The sequence below is a fragment of the Oreochromis aureus genome, linkage group 11 (genome assembly GCF_013358895.1).
Source record: "Oreochromis aureus strain Israel breed Guangdong linkage group 11, ZZ_aureus, whole genome shotgun sequence".
Lineage (NCBI taxonomy): Eukaryota > Metazoa > Chordata > Actinopteri > Cichliformes > Cichlidae > Oreochromis > Oreochromis aureus.
The window spans coordinates 17,040,296-17,057,586 of NC_052952.1; the positions used below are offsets into that span (position 1 = coordinate 17,040,296).

Here is a 17,291-nt window from a genome sequence, read left to right on the forward strand (position 1 = left end):
CCAATTAAGTATGTTTCTCTATCTCTGGACACCGTTTTCTGGTTAGTGTTTATAAAGTAAACAAGTTAATAATGAATGTAACTCACTTTTCTACATTTGAAGATAATACTGACCTGTACATTTCTGTAGTTTAGTGCATGAAAACAGCCTAAAAGACAAGCTGTGGGAAGAAAACAGATTCCCAGCTATGACGATAAGCCAGTGCCAGTAATCAGGGCACTGATACGGCCAAGGTCGAGAACATTGAGTCGTCAGCACAATCTTGTCAGGCTCCTTGTATTTACTTTCAATGTCGGTTTACATGAAAATATCAGTGAATGGACTTGGTTTGTTTCAATGATGAGATCTTACTTCTGCTTGTGGCAAGATTACCTTGAAAAATTTGAACATCAACCAGTATTTCATTTTTAATGCCCCAAGGACACATGTTGTTTGTCTTAAACTTGGTTTTGAGTCCAAGAACATCCAAACATTACATTTTGCTCCTAAATGCAATTAAATGCTTTCAGTGATACTAAAATAATGTACACTCCGTCATGACTGTATTTTCTTCACATTATCTGAATAGTCATTTCATGTGGATAATAGTTTTCACTACGCTTCTTAAGTAATGCAACGTTCCAGGACTTCTGCCTCTCAGTAAGCATTGTCCATCAAAGTTAGAACAGAAAGCAAAAGGTATTAGCAGCATTTACAGTTTCACTCAGTTTAAATTACAAATAACCTCTACATATTTTCGCAAATTTCTTTTTCAACCCTTTAAATAAGTTCCAGCAGACATGACACAGGATGTACCCAAAGTGAATGTAATTTTCACCCCTCACTTCTGTATTTTAACTAGTTTAGTTAAAATGGGTAAATTCCAAAGAAAAGAGAACTCCACTCAAGAGATATTGCAGCGAAGTTGCAAAACTGATGCTTGATTTCATTTCCTTTGTTACTTGGTGGTGTAACACTGGCAGGTTTATTTACCAAGGTCAAAGACACTGATGTAAAGCAAAAAAAAAAAGAACTGCATAAGATCAAGTATATTAATAAAGTTGCTGTTTTTATTTATTGTTACAAACTATTTGGCAAAGTTGCTGTCATCTGTATTGGTTACATTTTGTTATGCTCACCAACGTATATTGCCTGTGTTAGGCAAACCGGGCAAGAACATTGCAATGGGAGATTTCTTTAAAAAAAAACAAAAAAAACAAAGCATTTGAAAAAAAATGAAATCCTTCCTAATTTTCAATCCCAACAGGTTTGTATTCTCCCATTCCACAATATGCCACAAGTAAGGCTAGGAGAAGACTCTTTCTGACAAAACTAACGTGGCTAGGGTTGGAGAAAGATTATTGTTACTGTGTGCCTACTGTTCCCCATCTCTAACACTGACATCTCACTTCTGATTTTATGCTATATCATTGTTACATAAATTCATGTTTTGAAACAACATTTTTGTCTGACCATCTGAAGGTCTGCAATCCCAAGTACGCAAAAAAGGAATTATCATTGTTTTGCAATGCTGTGCAGGTTTTTGGTTTTTTTTGGTCATTTAGCGTGTTGTCACACTTTCATCCTTCAGTTGAACCCACAGCAACTAGTCAGGATTTTTTTGTGCATATGTGAACACTCTCAAAAAAGACAAAAAATATTAAGACCTGCCTGAAATGTACAGAGGCACATAGTAATACATACACATGAACATGTGTAGAAAGCATCATACACTAATGACATGCAGCTTTCCTTCTAAGTTCTGTAATCCACATTTGCATATATATTGTCTGCAGAACTGCTGTTTGGAGCCATGTGACCTGTTGGGGCCTGCAGAGACAAGAGGTTACATAAAAGTTGGCTTTAGTTATTTTCATCTTTGCTGTTAACTTCTTGGGACAGTAAAACTTGTATCAGTGCGGGTATTGTACCTTGACATTGATGTAAACAGGATCATCAATAGCTTTCCCTTCAGGCAGCTTCTTAGCTTGTGTGTCACAAGTGACTTCTCTAAAAAAACAAAAAAAGAAAGAGAGCAAGAAATTAAAGATGCCAGGTTGAGGAAAAGGTCATCAGAATTTTGTCACTGTGCATCAAATAAATGCATAATTATATCCTGATAACACAAATGTATCAAATGATACAAAACCAAATTACAATAATTACTTTTGGATTCATCATAATGGCACATTCAATTAAAAATAAAAGAAATGTCAAGCTTCTTAGATGGGTACACATGTATGGTATACTTTTTCCATTAATGCAAACCTTTTGGGTGGGTTTGATAGTGCTCTGCTAAAGTTTGCATAGTATCCAGAGTCCTCCCTGGTGACACTGCGTGACCTGAGAAAATTATGATTACTGTTATTGTGGTTGTTTGTACATAACTAAAATTTAAACAATAAAGTTAACATTCGAAGCACTCTGGTATGTTTATGATAAATGAATATAATCTGCTTTGGGTTATTTCTCTCTCGTACTGTAGATATGCTTCACAGAAAGTTAAATTTCCACATTTAAATGTCTTTTAATTACATATATGCTTTGCTTTACATACCACACATTTGCCTGAAAAGTATCCAGATGATAAACTATGTACATCAAGTATATCAATCTGAGAAATAAAGCTCATTCATGTTTGCTGCTTGTAGGCCACACATTCAGTTTACAAATGATGAAAAAGTTACCTCTTGTATTTTATAAAAATAAATATCCCAGCAACAAGAAGAATAATCACCACAAGAACTGCTACAGGGATGGCTACAGACAGTATTGTTGCAAGGCTCGTGTCGTTTTCATTTGCTTTTGCTGCAAAAAATAATACGTTCAGTAAAGAAAGCTGAAGTACAGAGTGTGACATACTCAACAAACTGTGTGAATATTAAACTTACTTATTGTTGGTTCAGTGGTTAAAAGGGTATATGAATTGGTACCTGTTGGAAAAATATTACACAGCATGATGGCAAATTTTTTTAAAAAAGGCTCTGTTCAATGTAGATATAAATAATGCAGAAATGAAGTTAATACCTGGGTTAGAAGCCTCTGTCCCTGTGGAGGAAACATGCAAGCTATTAATTTCTTTTTTTTTTTTTTTGATAAATGCATAGTTTAAATCAAAATTTTAAAATAATTTATTTAGATTCTGACCATTTATGGAAAATGAGACACTGACAAGGTCCTTGATGAAACTGTATTTTTCATCCTCCACATAAATTCTCACATAGATCTTTTGCACACTATGTCTGATGTTGGTGATCTGGAGAGAACAGTTGCCCTTGTTCCGGTCTCCGACGAGCTTAGTCTTGTTTCGGTACTCCTCATGCACACAGTCATTATTTGGGTGAAAAACAAATGCCCTCTTGTCATTGGCCTCCTTGCACTTACTTTGGTCCTTTACTGATGACATTTTCCATAAAACTGTAACATTATTAGTGTGGTATTCCTGTGGATAGCTAAAGTTGCAGTGTATGGTAACGGTTGATTCAGGTTGTGCTGTGATCGTTCTTTCGACATTTATTTTCCATTCTTTATCTGCAACTAAAAACAAAGCAAGTCAGAAATTGCATTTATTTTTCAAAGGCAAATTTTAACGCTATAATTTAGATTGTAGGACAAACTGTTTATTACAAAAGCAAGGCCAGCATTAAAACAGCACATTATATGACAGCTTCACCATCATTAGTGTATGAATCTGTGTAAATGGATGAATAAGAAGCATGTAAAGTGCTCCAAGTACTATATTTACTACATAGTGAAAGTGCATTTCCAACTTAAAACAAACACATGAGCTCATTATCTCACTCACCTTTTGAATTACAAGCCAGAATCAATACTGAAATGAAACCAATAAGGCCTGGCAGCTGCATCTAGCCAAAGCAAGACAGTCACAGGTTAGTAGACACAATCCTGATTCAGTTTTACAGAATCCTCATCACATGTAGCCAACATACTGTACAGCAAATTGCCTATAGTCTACTATTTAGCACATAGTAAATACTCACTGTGAGAGGAGGGAGGTGTAAGAAAATGATGTTCCTTTGTGCTTTCTCAGTATGTATTAGATCTCTGCACTGATGTGAAATGACATGGGTCTGTTTCCTGTTGCACTCTAATGATCACTTGAAAAAAAAAAAAAAAAAAAGGAAGTTGGGAAAGAAAAGTGAACGCCGTCCCCACAGTAACTATGTTCAACTTTGCGGGCAAATTTTAAGCACATATACTGTATATCAGAAACACCCTCTTCCTTCTCTTATATCATTTAATTTTTACATATTAACCAAAGTGTAAAAGTCGCACTTTGCTGAACTCCTCCCTTTTTCTTTTCTTTGATTAACATTTGTGAAAAACACATCAGGTCAGTGTCACAACAGCTGAGAAGTGTTTGCAAAACTGTCTTTTCTAACCCAACCCAACCCTGTCAAAAATATTAAACCAGACTATAATTTCTATTAATTGAGGAGGATTGAGCTTTACACCTGACTATATGGCACGTGAACAAAAGATAGATGCTATTATGTTATTGAGAATAAAAAGACTGAGTTGTAAGTTGGATTAGACCTTGTGTGTGTTTTTCCTTATCACACAGAAGAGATTCTGTGAATTTGAAATGTTGTACTTTTTGTTACAAGAAGTAATTATAGCTAGACAAATATTTGTATTGATGTCAAAAATTGCACAGCGTAGAGGTCAAATCAAATATATGGACCCACCTACTCTGGTGACCCCTTGTGAATGAGTGGTAGCAGACTGCAGAGTCCTCGTCAGGCCAGGACTCTGCAGTCTATTTACACCTACAGGCCAGTGGACACTGTTTCAGTGATGAGGATGTACACATCCTGGACAAGGAGGAACGCTGGTTTGAGCGCGGAGTCAAGGAGGCCATTACCGTGAAAAGGGAAAGACCATCTCTGAATCGAGGAGGGGGCCTAAGGGTACATCTGTCACCATCTTACAATGCTGTGATTGCAGCCATTCCCCAACTCTCTGTGAATGGTACTCATGGCCATTGATCAGTGGTCTTTGATCAGTGGTTGTTTATCAATGGTCATTAGAATTTCTATAATTATGTTGAAGGAACTGACCTCCCAGCCCATTGTTCCTTCAGTGGGCTGGTTTCAGTCATACTGTTTATAAGATTGGGGAAACCTGCAGTCAGCTGAGACTGAAGAAGTCACTTGCATGGGTGACGAAGCGTTTCTCCCACTGAAGACGCTACGTCCAGATGAACAGAATCAACTTTTGGAGAGACTGATAGCTTTCTTACTATAAGCTAGGTACTATTTGGTGTGTGGAGTGGCTTGATTATGCACAAAATATATGTGGTAGCCACATTCACTGGCCACTTTATTAGGTTCACTTTGCTGATACTGAGTTGGACCTCCTTTTGCCTCCAGAACTGCTTTAATTCTTTATGGTATAGATTTAACAAGATACTGGAAACATTCTTCAGAGATTTTGGTCCATGTTGACATGACAGCATCACGCAGTTGCTGCACATTTGTCAGCTAGACATCCATGATGAGAATCTCCCAGCCGACCACCTCCCAACAGTGCTCTATTAGATTGAGATCTGGTGACTGCAGAGGTCATTAAACATAACAATGACTTCATATGAATTAACTTATGTTTAAGAAACCAGTTATGATATGATTAGAGCTCTTTGACATAGTATGCTAACCTGCTGGTAGCAGTCAAGATGGGTACACTGTGGTCACAGGGGGATAAAATGGTCCTCATCAATATTCAAGTTAGCTTTCAAATCTAAATAATCATAAATTGTTTGTTTTTTTTATGTCATAAAACATTTCCCCCGCCATTTTGCTACCAGCAGCAGCCTGAACTACTTATACAAGACACGATGGATTCATGCGTTTATGTTGTCTTCTCCAAATTCTGACCAGACATTTTTATAGTTTTCTATTGTAATGAAAAATTTGGTCTTCTGCTGCTGCTGCAGTTCATGTGCTTGAAGACTTAACTTGTTGTGTGTTCAGAGATGCTCTTCTGTATTCCTTGGCTGTAAAGTGATTATTGGAGTTACCGCAGACTTCCTATAACTTCGAAGAAGTAGCTGATATGAACTGCTACTCACTGGATATGTTCTTTTTTTCCCCAGGCCATTCTCTGCAAACCTTAGAGATGGTTATGCGTGAAAGCCCCAGTGATCAACGGTTTGGAAATACTCAGATCAGCCAGGCTGGCATAAGCAATAAAGCAATAAGAAAAAACAAGTTAGCGAAATCCCTCTTCTGGGGGACATTTGCTAAATCCAACCACTAGATGGAGCGAGATATACGCACAAGTCCACTGTGAACTTTAGCACATGGGTTTGGACTCCACCTGGAATGTGGGGCAAACTGGGATCTTAAAGGTGCAGTCATATGACTCCCAGATGGCTGAATGAGAGTTATTCTCCCTGGATATGGTTTCCTGAAAGTCATTCCGACGGGTTTAGCAAAGTTAAAACGACTCGACCACGCTGCTGGAAATGAGTCTTGAATGATTTCAGTTGTAGCTCACGGAGGGAGACGAGCTGTGTTGTTTAGGAAGCGGTGGGCCATAGGAGGATGATTATGTTGCCTGTTATGTGGATGCAGCGCGAATGACAAACTTCACCCCTGCGTGGTTTAAAACCGCAGGCACACATGGAAGCTCTAAACACAGGAAATCCAAGGCAGACCTCAGAGGAACAGTCGACAGCCAGCAGCCACCAGCTGCATGGAGGCTCTCAGAGGAGAGTAGCAGCGATCAGCTCTCCTGCTCTGGCTGTAGCGCGCCTCACTTTACCCAGAGTCATGGACGCCGAGGGGAGGGTCGACGAGTCAAGACTGAGGATGCATATCTTCAAAAACGGTTTCTAAAACGCACAACTTACTTGCAAGTAGTTTTTAATGTAAACTTGATTCGTGCAGTTTTGCAGGAGACATGAAGTAGGACTGTTTGTCCGCACTTCCGTTTTAATACTTTGAGTACGGAAGGCCAAGCAAAAAGCTTAAAATATCTAATTATCCACGTTTAGAAAAGTCTTTTCTCATCTTGTTAATTATAGGTTTGAGAGATAATTGCGTTTTTCTGCATTGATACAGTATAACAGGACAGGGGCTGGCAATCAGCGCAGTCCATGAAGCAGCTGGATTTGAAGCTGTAGTTTCTCACACCGACTGCTGCTGAGGCCTCAGGTTGTTCTGAACAATCCTGAAGGGACCGCACCTGCTGATAAAAGGCGTGACTGCATTCGCTCAATGTGTGTTTTTAGAAAAATTAAATTTGACTCTTCGGAAAAATAAAAATAGGCTATAGTGTTTTGAGAAAATATACATGTGTCCATTTTAGCACCGTTTTGGTGTACGGTGAAAATATTTAACACGAACTTTTTTTTTTTTTTTTTTTATGGTTTTCATTCCTAAGGATTAAGTCAGGTGACGCTTTGCCTCTGGGGATAAGCACAATCAGACGATTCTCTAAAGTCCAACATTTCACTGTTCACCAGACCCCCTGGAGCAAAGAACTCCAGCGTGACTACTGTGATAAAGCGGCTCCATTTATAGGGTTGGTAGGTTTTCTAGGAGTGAGATCACATGAGTGTCAATGGCTCCATAAACATATGCTGTGAACTGGAAGGAGCAAAGACGAAGAGAATACGTCTGTGTTCTAGCTGTGTTTTAAATGCAAGAAGACTGTCATCTCATGCCAGAACTTATCCGCACTTCAGCAATCCTGTTCAATCTGTCCTCTTTGTGGAGGAATGTTGAACTCCACCAGAGACTAAATGACCTCCAGAATAAGACGTTACAAATGGCCTCTTAAATATTTGTCTCAGCAGGCTCAAGCTCACTAAAATATGTATTTGCAGTCTCTTTGCTCTTTGATTTAAATCTAAAGTTTGTTCCTTTCAGGTTTGATCTTCCCATGCTCTCTTTCAGACCAGTGGTGACTGGTTTAACTGAATGTTAGGAGGTCATGTAATGATTTGTCTTCAATGCACAACTGTCCACTGACAATGATTGAAAGGTCTGCACTCTCTGTCCAGGTGGGGTGTGTCCATCTGAGCGTGGCCTCGCGTGGCGGTTTTTGTTCGGGATGTATCCATGCGGTTCAACAGCTTTAGAGCGCTCGTTGCTGCAGGAGCAGTTGGTCGTACGTTATCAGGTGATGAAGAGAAAGTGGCAGCACTTCCTCCCCTCAGCCATGCGAATGCACCTCAATGGCACTGATGGTAAGTTATATAGCTGTCAACTGAAAGCCACGTATCTTCCTTCTTTTTCAAATTTTTGTTACTATTCTTGTTTGTTTTTAACTGCCCTGATTTCTCACTCTTTTTCCTAAATATCTTCCATGTGATCAAGCTGAGTTGCTGGCAGCCGTCAGGTACTTTGACCAGAGACAGGCACAGACCCAGCAACAATCTCAGGACAGGTCAGAGGCAGTCAGAGTTAGAATGGCTTTTTTGGAGCTTCAGGCACAGGTCAGTTCAACTAAACATCCGTGAGTATTATTGTGACCTGTCTGATATCTGGCTTTTTGCTTCTTTTACAGATACTTTTCTCTACGTGCTATTTTTCTGCATTGTTTTTTGTTAAGTTATATTTAAAATGTTCCTTTTGGTTTTTCTTTATAGAACATAAGAACAGTTTAAAGTAGTAAATGCAGTGTATTTATTCAAATGAAACAACAGGATCTAAATTAGTTAAAGGGTTTGCCATTTACCTACTACCTCTTTGTACTAACTTTTCCTTGTTATAAACAGATATTGTTTGAGCGGGTCACATTTGATCGTGAGGAGCTGCAGGAAGCCATTCGAATCATTGATAAAGATGTGCCCCGAACCAACAGAGACCTGAGCTATTACCAGTAAGTCATTGTCAGTTATGGTATTTTTTTTTATTTATTTTTTTTTTTTTTTACTAACTTTGATAGTTGTTTAAAGAGGTGTGCAATCACTTATTTTGTCTGTCTCTCACCACTGATCAAGTACCAGATGTCTTTCACAGCAGCCAGCAGAAAAAATAAAAATCCCAATATCCAACTGTTTAAATTGAAGGACAAAGTAAGTTTCTACTCTATAAAAGGTTCGGGGCAAGACGATAAAAAAAAAAGAACACCACAGTTAGAGCTGTTCGATATGATGATATATATCGGATGACGATATGAAAACATCTATCGTTTCATATTATACGCTGTCATTTGTTTCGTTGTGTCGCAAAATAAGCTGGTTACGGCAATATTTTTTCATCGTTTTGATGGTCACTGTAGTGGCAATATTAATTTCTTAAAGTTTTCGCTTTCTCTTATTTAAAATAACCACACTACGGGCGGACAAGCGGCTGTTTTTATGCATCGGTTCATTAGCAACAACAACGGTAAAACCATCGTGTAGCTCTGCCGTCTGCTTGTTTATTTACCACATAAACCTTTCACAATAAAGCTCAAGATCCTGTTAAAACTTTTCAAAATAAACTGAAATGATGGGAAAATACATTATTCGCAAAGATCCAATTTCAGAATATGCATTAAAAAAATTTATCTCAAATAAAAATATGAAGTAACTATAAATGGCGCTTACAGTCAACACGTGGACGCAGGCACAGAAAATACCAGCATGGCCAGTGAAGATGAGGCAGAACCAGGTAGCTCCAAACGGAAGGACCAGTCAAAACTAATCGAGGACCCTATTCCTAAACGAGGGGCTACCTCTGTAGTATGGAAATGGTTTGGTTATGAAAAGTCTGACACAGACCGCAAACAGGTTCCAACCACAGACTCAAACACAACAAACTTCCTCTAATACTTACGCAAGAATCATGTGAAAGAGTATGGAGAGAGTTTACGGATGAGAAGCCAAAAAGAGCTATCATATGCTAAAAAATAAACCTTACACTTAAACATTAGAACAGGCTTTTCTCCACAGCGCGCCATGTAATAAATACTTACAAAAACATGTTGGCTGTTACAACTTATGTCCAAAAAATATATATTTTTATGCATCGGTCAAAACACTCGACTCCAGGTACATGACAACTAGCTGAAAACACTCGACACAAGTCGAGTTGCCCGAGATTCACTGAAATTACAGACAATGTAAAATTGTTGTGATATATTGGGATCGTTATCAGGATGAGAAATGTTTTATATCGGGATATGAGATTTTTTTTGGGGGGGGGGGTCTGTCACATTATCCATGTTGGGTAGGCAGCAAAGCATTTTAACATTTTGGAGCCATATAGGTTCTGAAACCAACACTGGAAACCTTCATAAAGTATGCGGTTAAATGTTCCCTGGAGCACCTTGGAAATAGGTTTGAGTGGTGGTAAGGCATCATGGCAGTTGTTGTTTACACTTCTGATCATCTGATTATCTCAGCACTTTTAGCTGCTGAAAAGTTTGAAGCAGCTAAAACATTCCTGTAAAAATGTTCTTCTGATACAATACCGAGTGTCACAATTAACACAGAATAACTTCAACCCCCCCAAACATTATAATCAAACATTACAGTCCTGTTTAACTTATTTATCTGCTCGTGTGCGTGTGTGCGTGTGTGTGTGTGTGTGTGTGTGTGTGTGTGTGTGTGTGTGTGTGTGTGTGTGTGTGTGTGTGTTTAAAATAAGGGTTTTACTAACATTGACTCATCAGTGTAATCTCAGAGACACCCACTGCTGGACATCACATATTTATTTTGAGTTCAGAATCTGTAAGTCTGTAGTCTCCATCTTTCTAACACTGATACTTTGTCGGCAGTGAGACAGCTATCAGGTTGTCCACACGTTCACCTGCACTGAAATTTGTTGAGATTTCAATTTTACATAGATCTGTTGCATATTACTGTACCGATTGCTGTTAAAATGAAGTAAAACTGTATAAAGCTTTTGAATTAGAGGCCTTTCATCATCATTATACAGCAAGCTGCTGTCAAAATGGAACACAAAACTGTCACAGTGACCCAAAAGTGATCCATTATTAGGTTGAAAAATAACAGGTGTGCATCAACAGGTGTTCAAGCATAAGTAGTTAAACATATGATGTAAATATAGACAAAACCTGTGCATGTAGGCCAACACAAATGGGGTATATAGGTCAACACGCATACTAATTCCCCTTTATATAAGCATAAAAAAGCAACACTTTCTTTAAAGATAAAACGCTTTTTAATTTCAGCATGATATGAAGACAGAGGGGAAATATAAAAGTGAGGTCAGAGGTGAAATGTGACATGATATTTGGATGCAAGCTATAACTTGATATTTAGAATCCCCATAGAGCAGTATAGCAGTACAAAATGTTACCAATATGAACAAAGATGCTGGAATTTTAAGCTTCTTTTTTGTGATAAAATTTGTTTTTATAAAAGTTTGACCTTATTTGACCTGGAAGAAGAGGTCCAAACTAATGTGATATTTAGAATTCCCATATATCATTAGTTATATGCCTATGTATGTTGGCAATACAAACAATGGCATTAAGAAAAACAGTTTTAAATAACTCTATACAGCATTATTATCATCACGCTGACCTTCAAATCAGTCTGACTTTGAAGGAGAGGTAAGAGTTTAAATCTAACATATTTTAAATCTTTATATGATAAATTCTTTATTTTGACAATACAAAACATGCTTGTCCTTACTCAAAAGAAATCCTTTTGAGTAATTATGCTTACCATCAGAATGACAATAACTGAGGTATGATCATGAGGTAAAGTAGTTATGGTACAGAGTTATGGAGTTGTACATTTAAGAGTTGTAGAGCTAAGTATTTTGTAATTTCACAGTGACTTAATAAATAACAATACAATATTACACAGAGTATAGATAAAGATTATACGGGGTATTCTAAAAATTTAAGATACCACTCATTGTGGTACTGTACAGGAGAGAACTTATTGCACAAACAGGAAGACTATTGATCAAAGAGGATGTGGTAACGGTGGTAGAGAGGGGAGTCAGTGCAAAGTTCACCGTTGTACTGGTGCTTGAGAAGAAACTGTTTCTTTTTGGTCCCCTTTGGTCAACAAGTCGCTGTAGCTGATGCCAGAAGTGAGCAAGTTGAATCAGTCAGAACAAGGATGTGATGGATCCTCTAAAATATAAGCCAATCTCCAACCTTCCTTTTATCTAAAAAAAATTCTTGCAAAAGTAGTAAAACAGATCATCTGCAGAGAATGTTTTTCAGTCAGGTTTCTGAGCTCATTACAGTACAAAAACAGTATTAGTGAGGGTTACAAGTTATATTCTTATGACCTCTGACAGTGGACTCATACATCTGCTTGTCCTGCTAGACCAGGAGTGAGGAACTCCAGTGCACTGTAGGTTTTAGATGAGTCCTTGAGCCAACACAGCTGATTTAAATGGCTAAAAATCCTCCTCAACATGTCTTGAATTCTCCAGAGGCCTCGTAATGAATTAATCATTTGATTCAGGTGTGTAGACCCAGGGTGATATCTAAAACCTGCAGCACACCGGCCCTTGAGGCCTGGAGTTCACCACCCCTGCAGTAGACCTTAGTGCAACATTCAATACTGTTCACCATAATATTTTATTACAATGCTTAAAGAATCCTGTAGGTATTAAAGATAATGCGCTGTGCAGTAGTATGAGTCACATCTATCTAACAGATTGAAATTTGTTCATGTAAATGGAGTCTTCTTCAAACACTAAGGTTAATTATGGAGTTCCACAGGGTTCTATGTTAGAACCAGTTCTGTTTACGTTGTACATTCTGTTTACATAGAAGGCATAGCATACATTTTCCCTGTTCTGCAGATGATACCCAGGTCTCCATGAAACCAGATGACGCACATAACAATCTGCCTCTAATGACCTCTAATTTCTTGCTTCTGAATTCAGATAAAACTCAGGTTTTTGTGTTCAGCCCTTAAAATCTTAGAAATGTGATGTCTAACCAGATTCTTACTCTGGATGGCATTTACCATGATCTCCAGTAACACTGTGAGGAATCTTTGAGTCTTTTTTAACTAGGCCATGTCCTTCAATGGACATGATGAACAAATATGTAGGACTGCTTTCTTCCATTTGGGCAATATCTCCAAAATTATAAATATCCTGTCTCAAATTGACGCTGTAATTCATTTTCAGGTTTTCCTAAAACTCCCTGAAAAGCCTTCAGTTGTTCCAAAATGCTACAGCAAGAGTACTGCCAGGACTAGAAAAAGCATATTTCTCCTATTTTTGGCTTCCCTGTTAAATCCAGAATTGAATTTAAAATCCTTCTCCTCACATACAAGGTCTTGAATAATCATGCCCCATGTTATCTTAAAGACCTGATAGTACCATATCACCCCATTAGAGCACTGCACTCTCAGACTTTTGGTTTACTTGTGGTTTCTAGAATATTTAAAAGTAGAATTAGAGGCTGAGTGTTCAGCTTTAAGGTCCTTCGTCTGTGGAACCACTGCAGTTTGGATTTGGGAGACAGACGCTCTCTATACTTTTAAGATTAGGCTTAAAATGTTCCATTTTTTTTGTTTGTTTTTCTTTTCACAAAGTATATAGTTGGGGCTGGATCAGGGGACCCTGAATCATCCCTTAGTTATGCCACTGCAATAGGCCCACACTGCTTTGGGCTTCCCATGATGCAGTATTTCTTCTTTACTCACCTTTTCTCACTCACTATGTGTTTAATTCACCACTCTGCATTTAATTCAGTTTAATTCCAATCTATTTATGTAGGGCCAAATTACAACAGTTGCCTCTGTCTCTCTTCCACAGCATGTCCTTAGTCCCATCACCCCCAACCAATTGCAGCAGATAGCCACCCCTCCCTGAGCCTGGTTCTGCCGCAGGTTTCTTCCTATTAAAACTGAGTTTTTCCTTCCCACAGTCACCAAAGTGCTTGCTCATCGGGAGTTGTTCAATTATTGGGGTTTTCTGTTTTTCGGTCTGTGATGGGAGGGTCTTTACATTACAAAAATAAAGCACCTTGGCAGCTATTGTTGTGATTTGGCACTATATAAACAGAATTGAATTAAAAATATTTTACACATTGTTGAGGCAGCAGAAAGTGAACAAGTCAAATAGGGCAGAGAGGACCTGGTGATCTTCTGAGCTGTATTAATTGATGTGCTGTAGCCTCCTCTCTGCTTCAGTGCAGCTATTGTACCACAACATTTAGACACATGACACAATGGTCAATGAATAATCATTTCTTCACTGATTGGAAAATGCCTCATGTATTGGCATCATGTTAGAGGTGATGATGTGTAGATTCTTAAGTCTTAAATACATTTCAGATTCTAAATTTGGACTAACTGTGGCCTTTTTGAATCAAGGCTGCAGATATCTGAGGGAGCTGGGGGAAGCTCCAAGGCCAGTGTGACACTGAACTGGAAAAGTGGGTGGGAAGAGGGAGAAAAGGAGATATTCTGAAGGCCTTTCATTAATAAGATATTTGTGTTCCCACTTTTAAATACAGCCAATAAATGCTGTTAACCAATAGATGATTTTTTTTAAAGTAGTTCTACTACATTTGTAATGCATTTTGACAAAGTTTTACCTCTTTTCTATGCAAATGACCCAAATCAGTGTTACTGGGTATGAATAACATTTAATGTTCATAATAAACTGCCTTTTTTTTTTTTTTTTTTTTTTTTTGCAGTTTCTGTCACCTGCATTTTGCTCTTGACAAGCTTAATAATTTTAAACATTTAAATTTTGGTTAGGATTCCAGCTTGCTCTATTAAGGACAATTGAAGTTGAGTAAATGATGACTAAGTGGACAACACTGAATAAAAACCCCTCACTTTGTTTTCTTAGCCTAACTTAAAATTATTTAACTGACTTTCAACTGAAGACTGTAGTTAAATGTCACATCTGACAATTTCTTCACGAGTGAAGGTTTAATTTGGGGCATAAAGCATCACCAGTGTTATGCATCAAAACATGTTTTGGCAGCTGTGTTAAACTAATTCTGCTTATTTATAACATACTAATATTGTTTGTGTCTGTGCGTGTTTGCAGGAATGAAGGCTTAGGCAATCTGTTGGTTCTGCGAGAAATCCTCATCACTTATGCTGCTTTTCATCCAGGTAAAAGACCTGAGTCAGGTTTGCTGATGCTGACTCGGTCTGGATCAGATGGATTTAAAGGTTGTTTGTTGAGCCATAAAAAGAGGCTAACTGTTTATGCATTGCTCCCTTTGCTGTAAATCCAGAGGTCAGTTATGCCCAGGGGATGAATGACCTGTGCAGCCGATTCCTGGAGGTCCTCGACTGTGAGGTTGACACTTTCTGGAGTTTTTCATGCTACATGGAGAAATTCTCCAGGGACTTCAGGGCCGATGGTCTACACAGGAAAATAGGTAGTGATAACAAAACAGATATTTTAAAAATTACTTTGACACCAAAAAGTGTTTTGTTTATATCTGCCACACCCACTGTTGTCACAGTGTAAGATCTGTAAATTGAACTTTCCTTTTCTGTTTTAGATAATACATTTCATTCAGCTTATGCACCGTAGTGCTCATATGCACCCTTGTTTTAATAGTTTAGTCAAGCACTGCCTGTTACTTTATGACCCCTAGTGGTCAAACAAAGACACTGTAACTTTGCTTCCAGAGTAGAAGTTTGATGGTAGGTCGGATATACAGAACAAAATCATATTGGACCAAAAATCAAATTAAAATAGAATTAAGTCTCTATAAAAACAAAAAAAAATGTTTTGTATAAATTAGTTTAGCTAAAGAATAAAAGTTTTTTTTAACATCTAGAGTTGGAGGCAGCTCTGCTGAAGGAACTGGACCCTCCGCTTTATGCTCATCTGGTGAAAGACAACATGGAGAGGTTTACATTTTGTCACAGGTAGATCTGCAAAGCTTTGTTTTTCTGTACTCAATTGCAGTTTTTCAAGTTTTGTTTTGCATGGGTTTTTGTTTTTGTTTGTTTTGTTTCTGTTTTTTTCCCCCCCCACACAAACGTCTTATTTACATGTAAGTACGTGTTGCCCCTCCTTTAAGGTGGCTGCTGCTTGGTTTCCAGAGGGAGTTTGAACACAGCGAAGCACTACGCTTGTTCGAGATCCTGAGCTGTGACCACCTGGAGCTCATCTCACAGCAAGTCGACCGAGCTCGTTACCAGGAAAGAGTAGCTCAGAAATTCAGCACAGGTAAAACCCGGAAACACAAAAGAAAAAGTAGGAAAAAACCCACAAAAAAAACCTGCAAGGGGTTGCCTCTTTGCTAATTCTTATTATGCCCTTGCCTTGTGATATTGCCAGAAGACGGTTCAGAGTCAGAGCTGCAGGCGATCAACACTGACTTCACCTTTGAGCTCTTCATCTGCGCAGCCATCCTTTTAGAGCACAGAGAGTCTCTGTTGCAGTGCCCAGATGACGTTCAGCTCCTCCAATATACTAACGGGTTTGTTTTTGTGCTGCATCACACGGCTCATCACAAATAAGATGTGCAGGTTAGTTAATGTGTGTGTGTGTGTGTGTGTTTTGTGCAGCCTTCAGGGGACACTGGACCTGAACAGTATACTGAAGAAAGCAGAGAATCATTTCTACAACTACTGCAAGCGCTGTGCTTGGGATTATACGAATGGTCGCTGCAGGCCTGATCGGAGCAAACACGAGGACTTTTTTTATCATCTCCGTAGTTTATTTGTTTTAAAATGATTTTATTTTTTTTAATGATCTTAGAGGTTGTAATCTGTAGCTGACAAATGATCCCTACATGCACTTTTTGATGCCACTTACTTTTTTGTCTGAGGGAAATACACTAATGTACTGCTGGTTGCTGCTCACTTTAAATTTGCTCACTTTAAATTTGCTCACTTATCACTATGAGTACGTGTACACTATTTATTGTCTTATAGTTGACCAACACTGGGTGTGAGTTGTTGTGCGGTGATTTTTTTTTTTTTTTGATTTTTTTTTAATGTAAGGCCTAATCTTTTATTACTTCACAGTAGGAGCTTTGTTTTATTTTTTTCCAGGTTATCAGTTTATAAATAAGCCCGGTCTCTTCGCTGGCAGTTATATTTAATGCTGGATGACACATGTGTCAGAGGGGCCTACAGTATGTGTACCACAGTGTCCAAGTGTCCAAGAAACCACATTTCATAACTGCCCTAAATAGAGAATGACAAACATGCACACTATGAATGTTTGGGAAAAAAATGTACCTCAGTAAAAGTGTTGAAGATTTTTATTCTGATGGTGAATAAGGCTGTTTCATTTTAATTTTTGAATCTTTTAAAATAAAAGATGACCTTGTGTTTTGAAAGAACCTGTTTTACTATGTGAATTGATTGAGCTGAATTAAAGTCATTTGTCATGTAGGAATGCAAAAGAAGATCCTCTAAGATG

At 38.1% G+C, this 17,291-nt stretch overlaps 2 protein-coding genes across 5 annotated transcripts; one reads left to right on the plus strand and one right to left on the minus strand.

Annotated features, from left to right (window-relative positions):
• Positions 1–1,027: 1,027 nt before the first annotated feature.
• On the minus strand, positions 1,028–10,517 carry LOC116335460. Of its 3 annotated transcripts, none has more exons than XM_039619230.1 (10): positions 9,542–10,517; positions 3,981–4,097; positions 3,785–3,845; positions 3,127–3,510; positions 3,007–3,027; positions 2,871–2,912; positions 2,667–2,787; positions 2,248–2,322; positions 1,911–1,989; positions 1,028–1,809 (listed from the first exon to the last, which is right to left on the minus strand). In XM_039619230.1, exons 3-10 carry the CDS (start codon positions 3,843–3,845, stop codon positions 1,735–1,737), a joined length of 858 nt encoding a protein of 285 aa, XP_039475164.1. In that variant the 5' UTR covers positions 3,981–4,097; positions 9,542–10,517; the 3' UTR covers positions 1,028–1,734. The 3 variants fall into 3 exon arrangements, with proteins under 3 accessions (XP_039475164.1, XP_039475163.1, XP_039475165.1); XM_039619229.1 differs by having other exon boundaries at positions 3,127–3,516; positions 9,542–10,513; XM_039619231.1 differs by lacking the exon at positions 2,871–2,912 and having other exon boundaries at positions 3,127–3,516; positions 9,542–10,516.
• On the plus strand, positions 6,308–17,211 carry si:dkey-238d18.4 (GTPase-activating protein GYP7). Of its 2 annotated transcripts, none has more exons than XM_031759191.2 (10): positions 6,308–6,831; positions 8,009–8,194; positions 8,325–8,443; positions 8,726–8,829; positions 14,946–15,013; positions 15,139–15,285; positions 15,694–15,784; positions 15,940–16,088; positions 16,203–16,341; positions 16,430–17,211. In XM_031759191.2, the coding sequence occupies exons 1-10, from the start codon at positions 6,624–6,626 to the stop codon at positions 16,596–16,598; spliced, it is 1,380 nt and encodes a 459-aa protein (XP_031615051.1). In that variant the 5' UTR covers positions 6,308–6,623; the 3' UTR covers positions 16,599–17,211. The 2 variants fall into 2 exon arrangements, with proteins under 2 accessions (XP_031615051.1, XP_031615050.1); XM_031759190.2 differs by having other exon boundaries at positions 6,311–6,831; positions 16,200–16,341.
• Positions 17,212–17,291: the final 80 nt, after the last annotated feature.

What these genes read in the sequence shown, in the direction of transcription:
- LOC116335460 (XM_039619229.1), bottom strand. Translation starts at nt 3,845, where the DNA reads ATGCAGCTGCCAGGCCTTATTGGTTTCATTTCAGTATTGATTCTGGCT. An exon ending in TGTCTCATTTTCCATAAATG is followed by an intron (nt 3,028 to 3,126) that starts GTCAGAATCTAA and finishes TTTCCTCCACAG; the next exon opens with GGACAGAGGCTTCTAACCCA. An exon ending in CTGTTTACATCAATGTCAAG is followed by an intron (nt 1,810 to 1,910) that starts GTACAATACCCG and finishes TTGTCTCTGCAG; the next exon opens with GCCCCAACAGGTCACATGGC.
- si:dkey-238d18.4 (XM_031759190.2), top strand. Translation starts at nt 6,624, where the DNA reads ATGGAAGCTCTAAACACAGGAAATCCAAGGCAGACCTCAGAGGAACAG. An exon ending in GATGCATATCTTCAAAAACG is followed by an intron (nt 6,832 to 8,008) that starts GTTTCTAAAACG and finishes CTCTCTGTCCAG; the next exon opens with GTGGGGTGTGTCCATCTGAG. An exon ending in GCACCTCAATGGCACTGATG is followed by an intron (nt 8,195 to 8,324) that starts GTAAGTTATATA and finishes CATGTGATCAAG; the next exon opens with CTGAGTTGCTGGCAGCCGTC.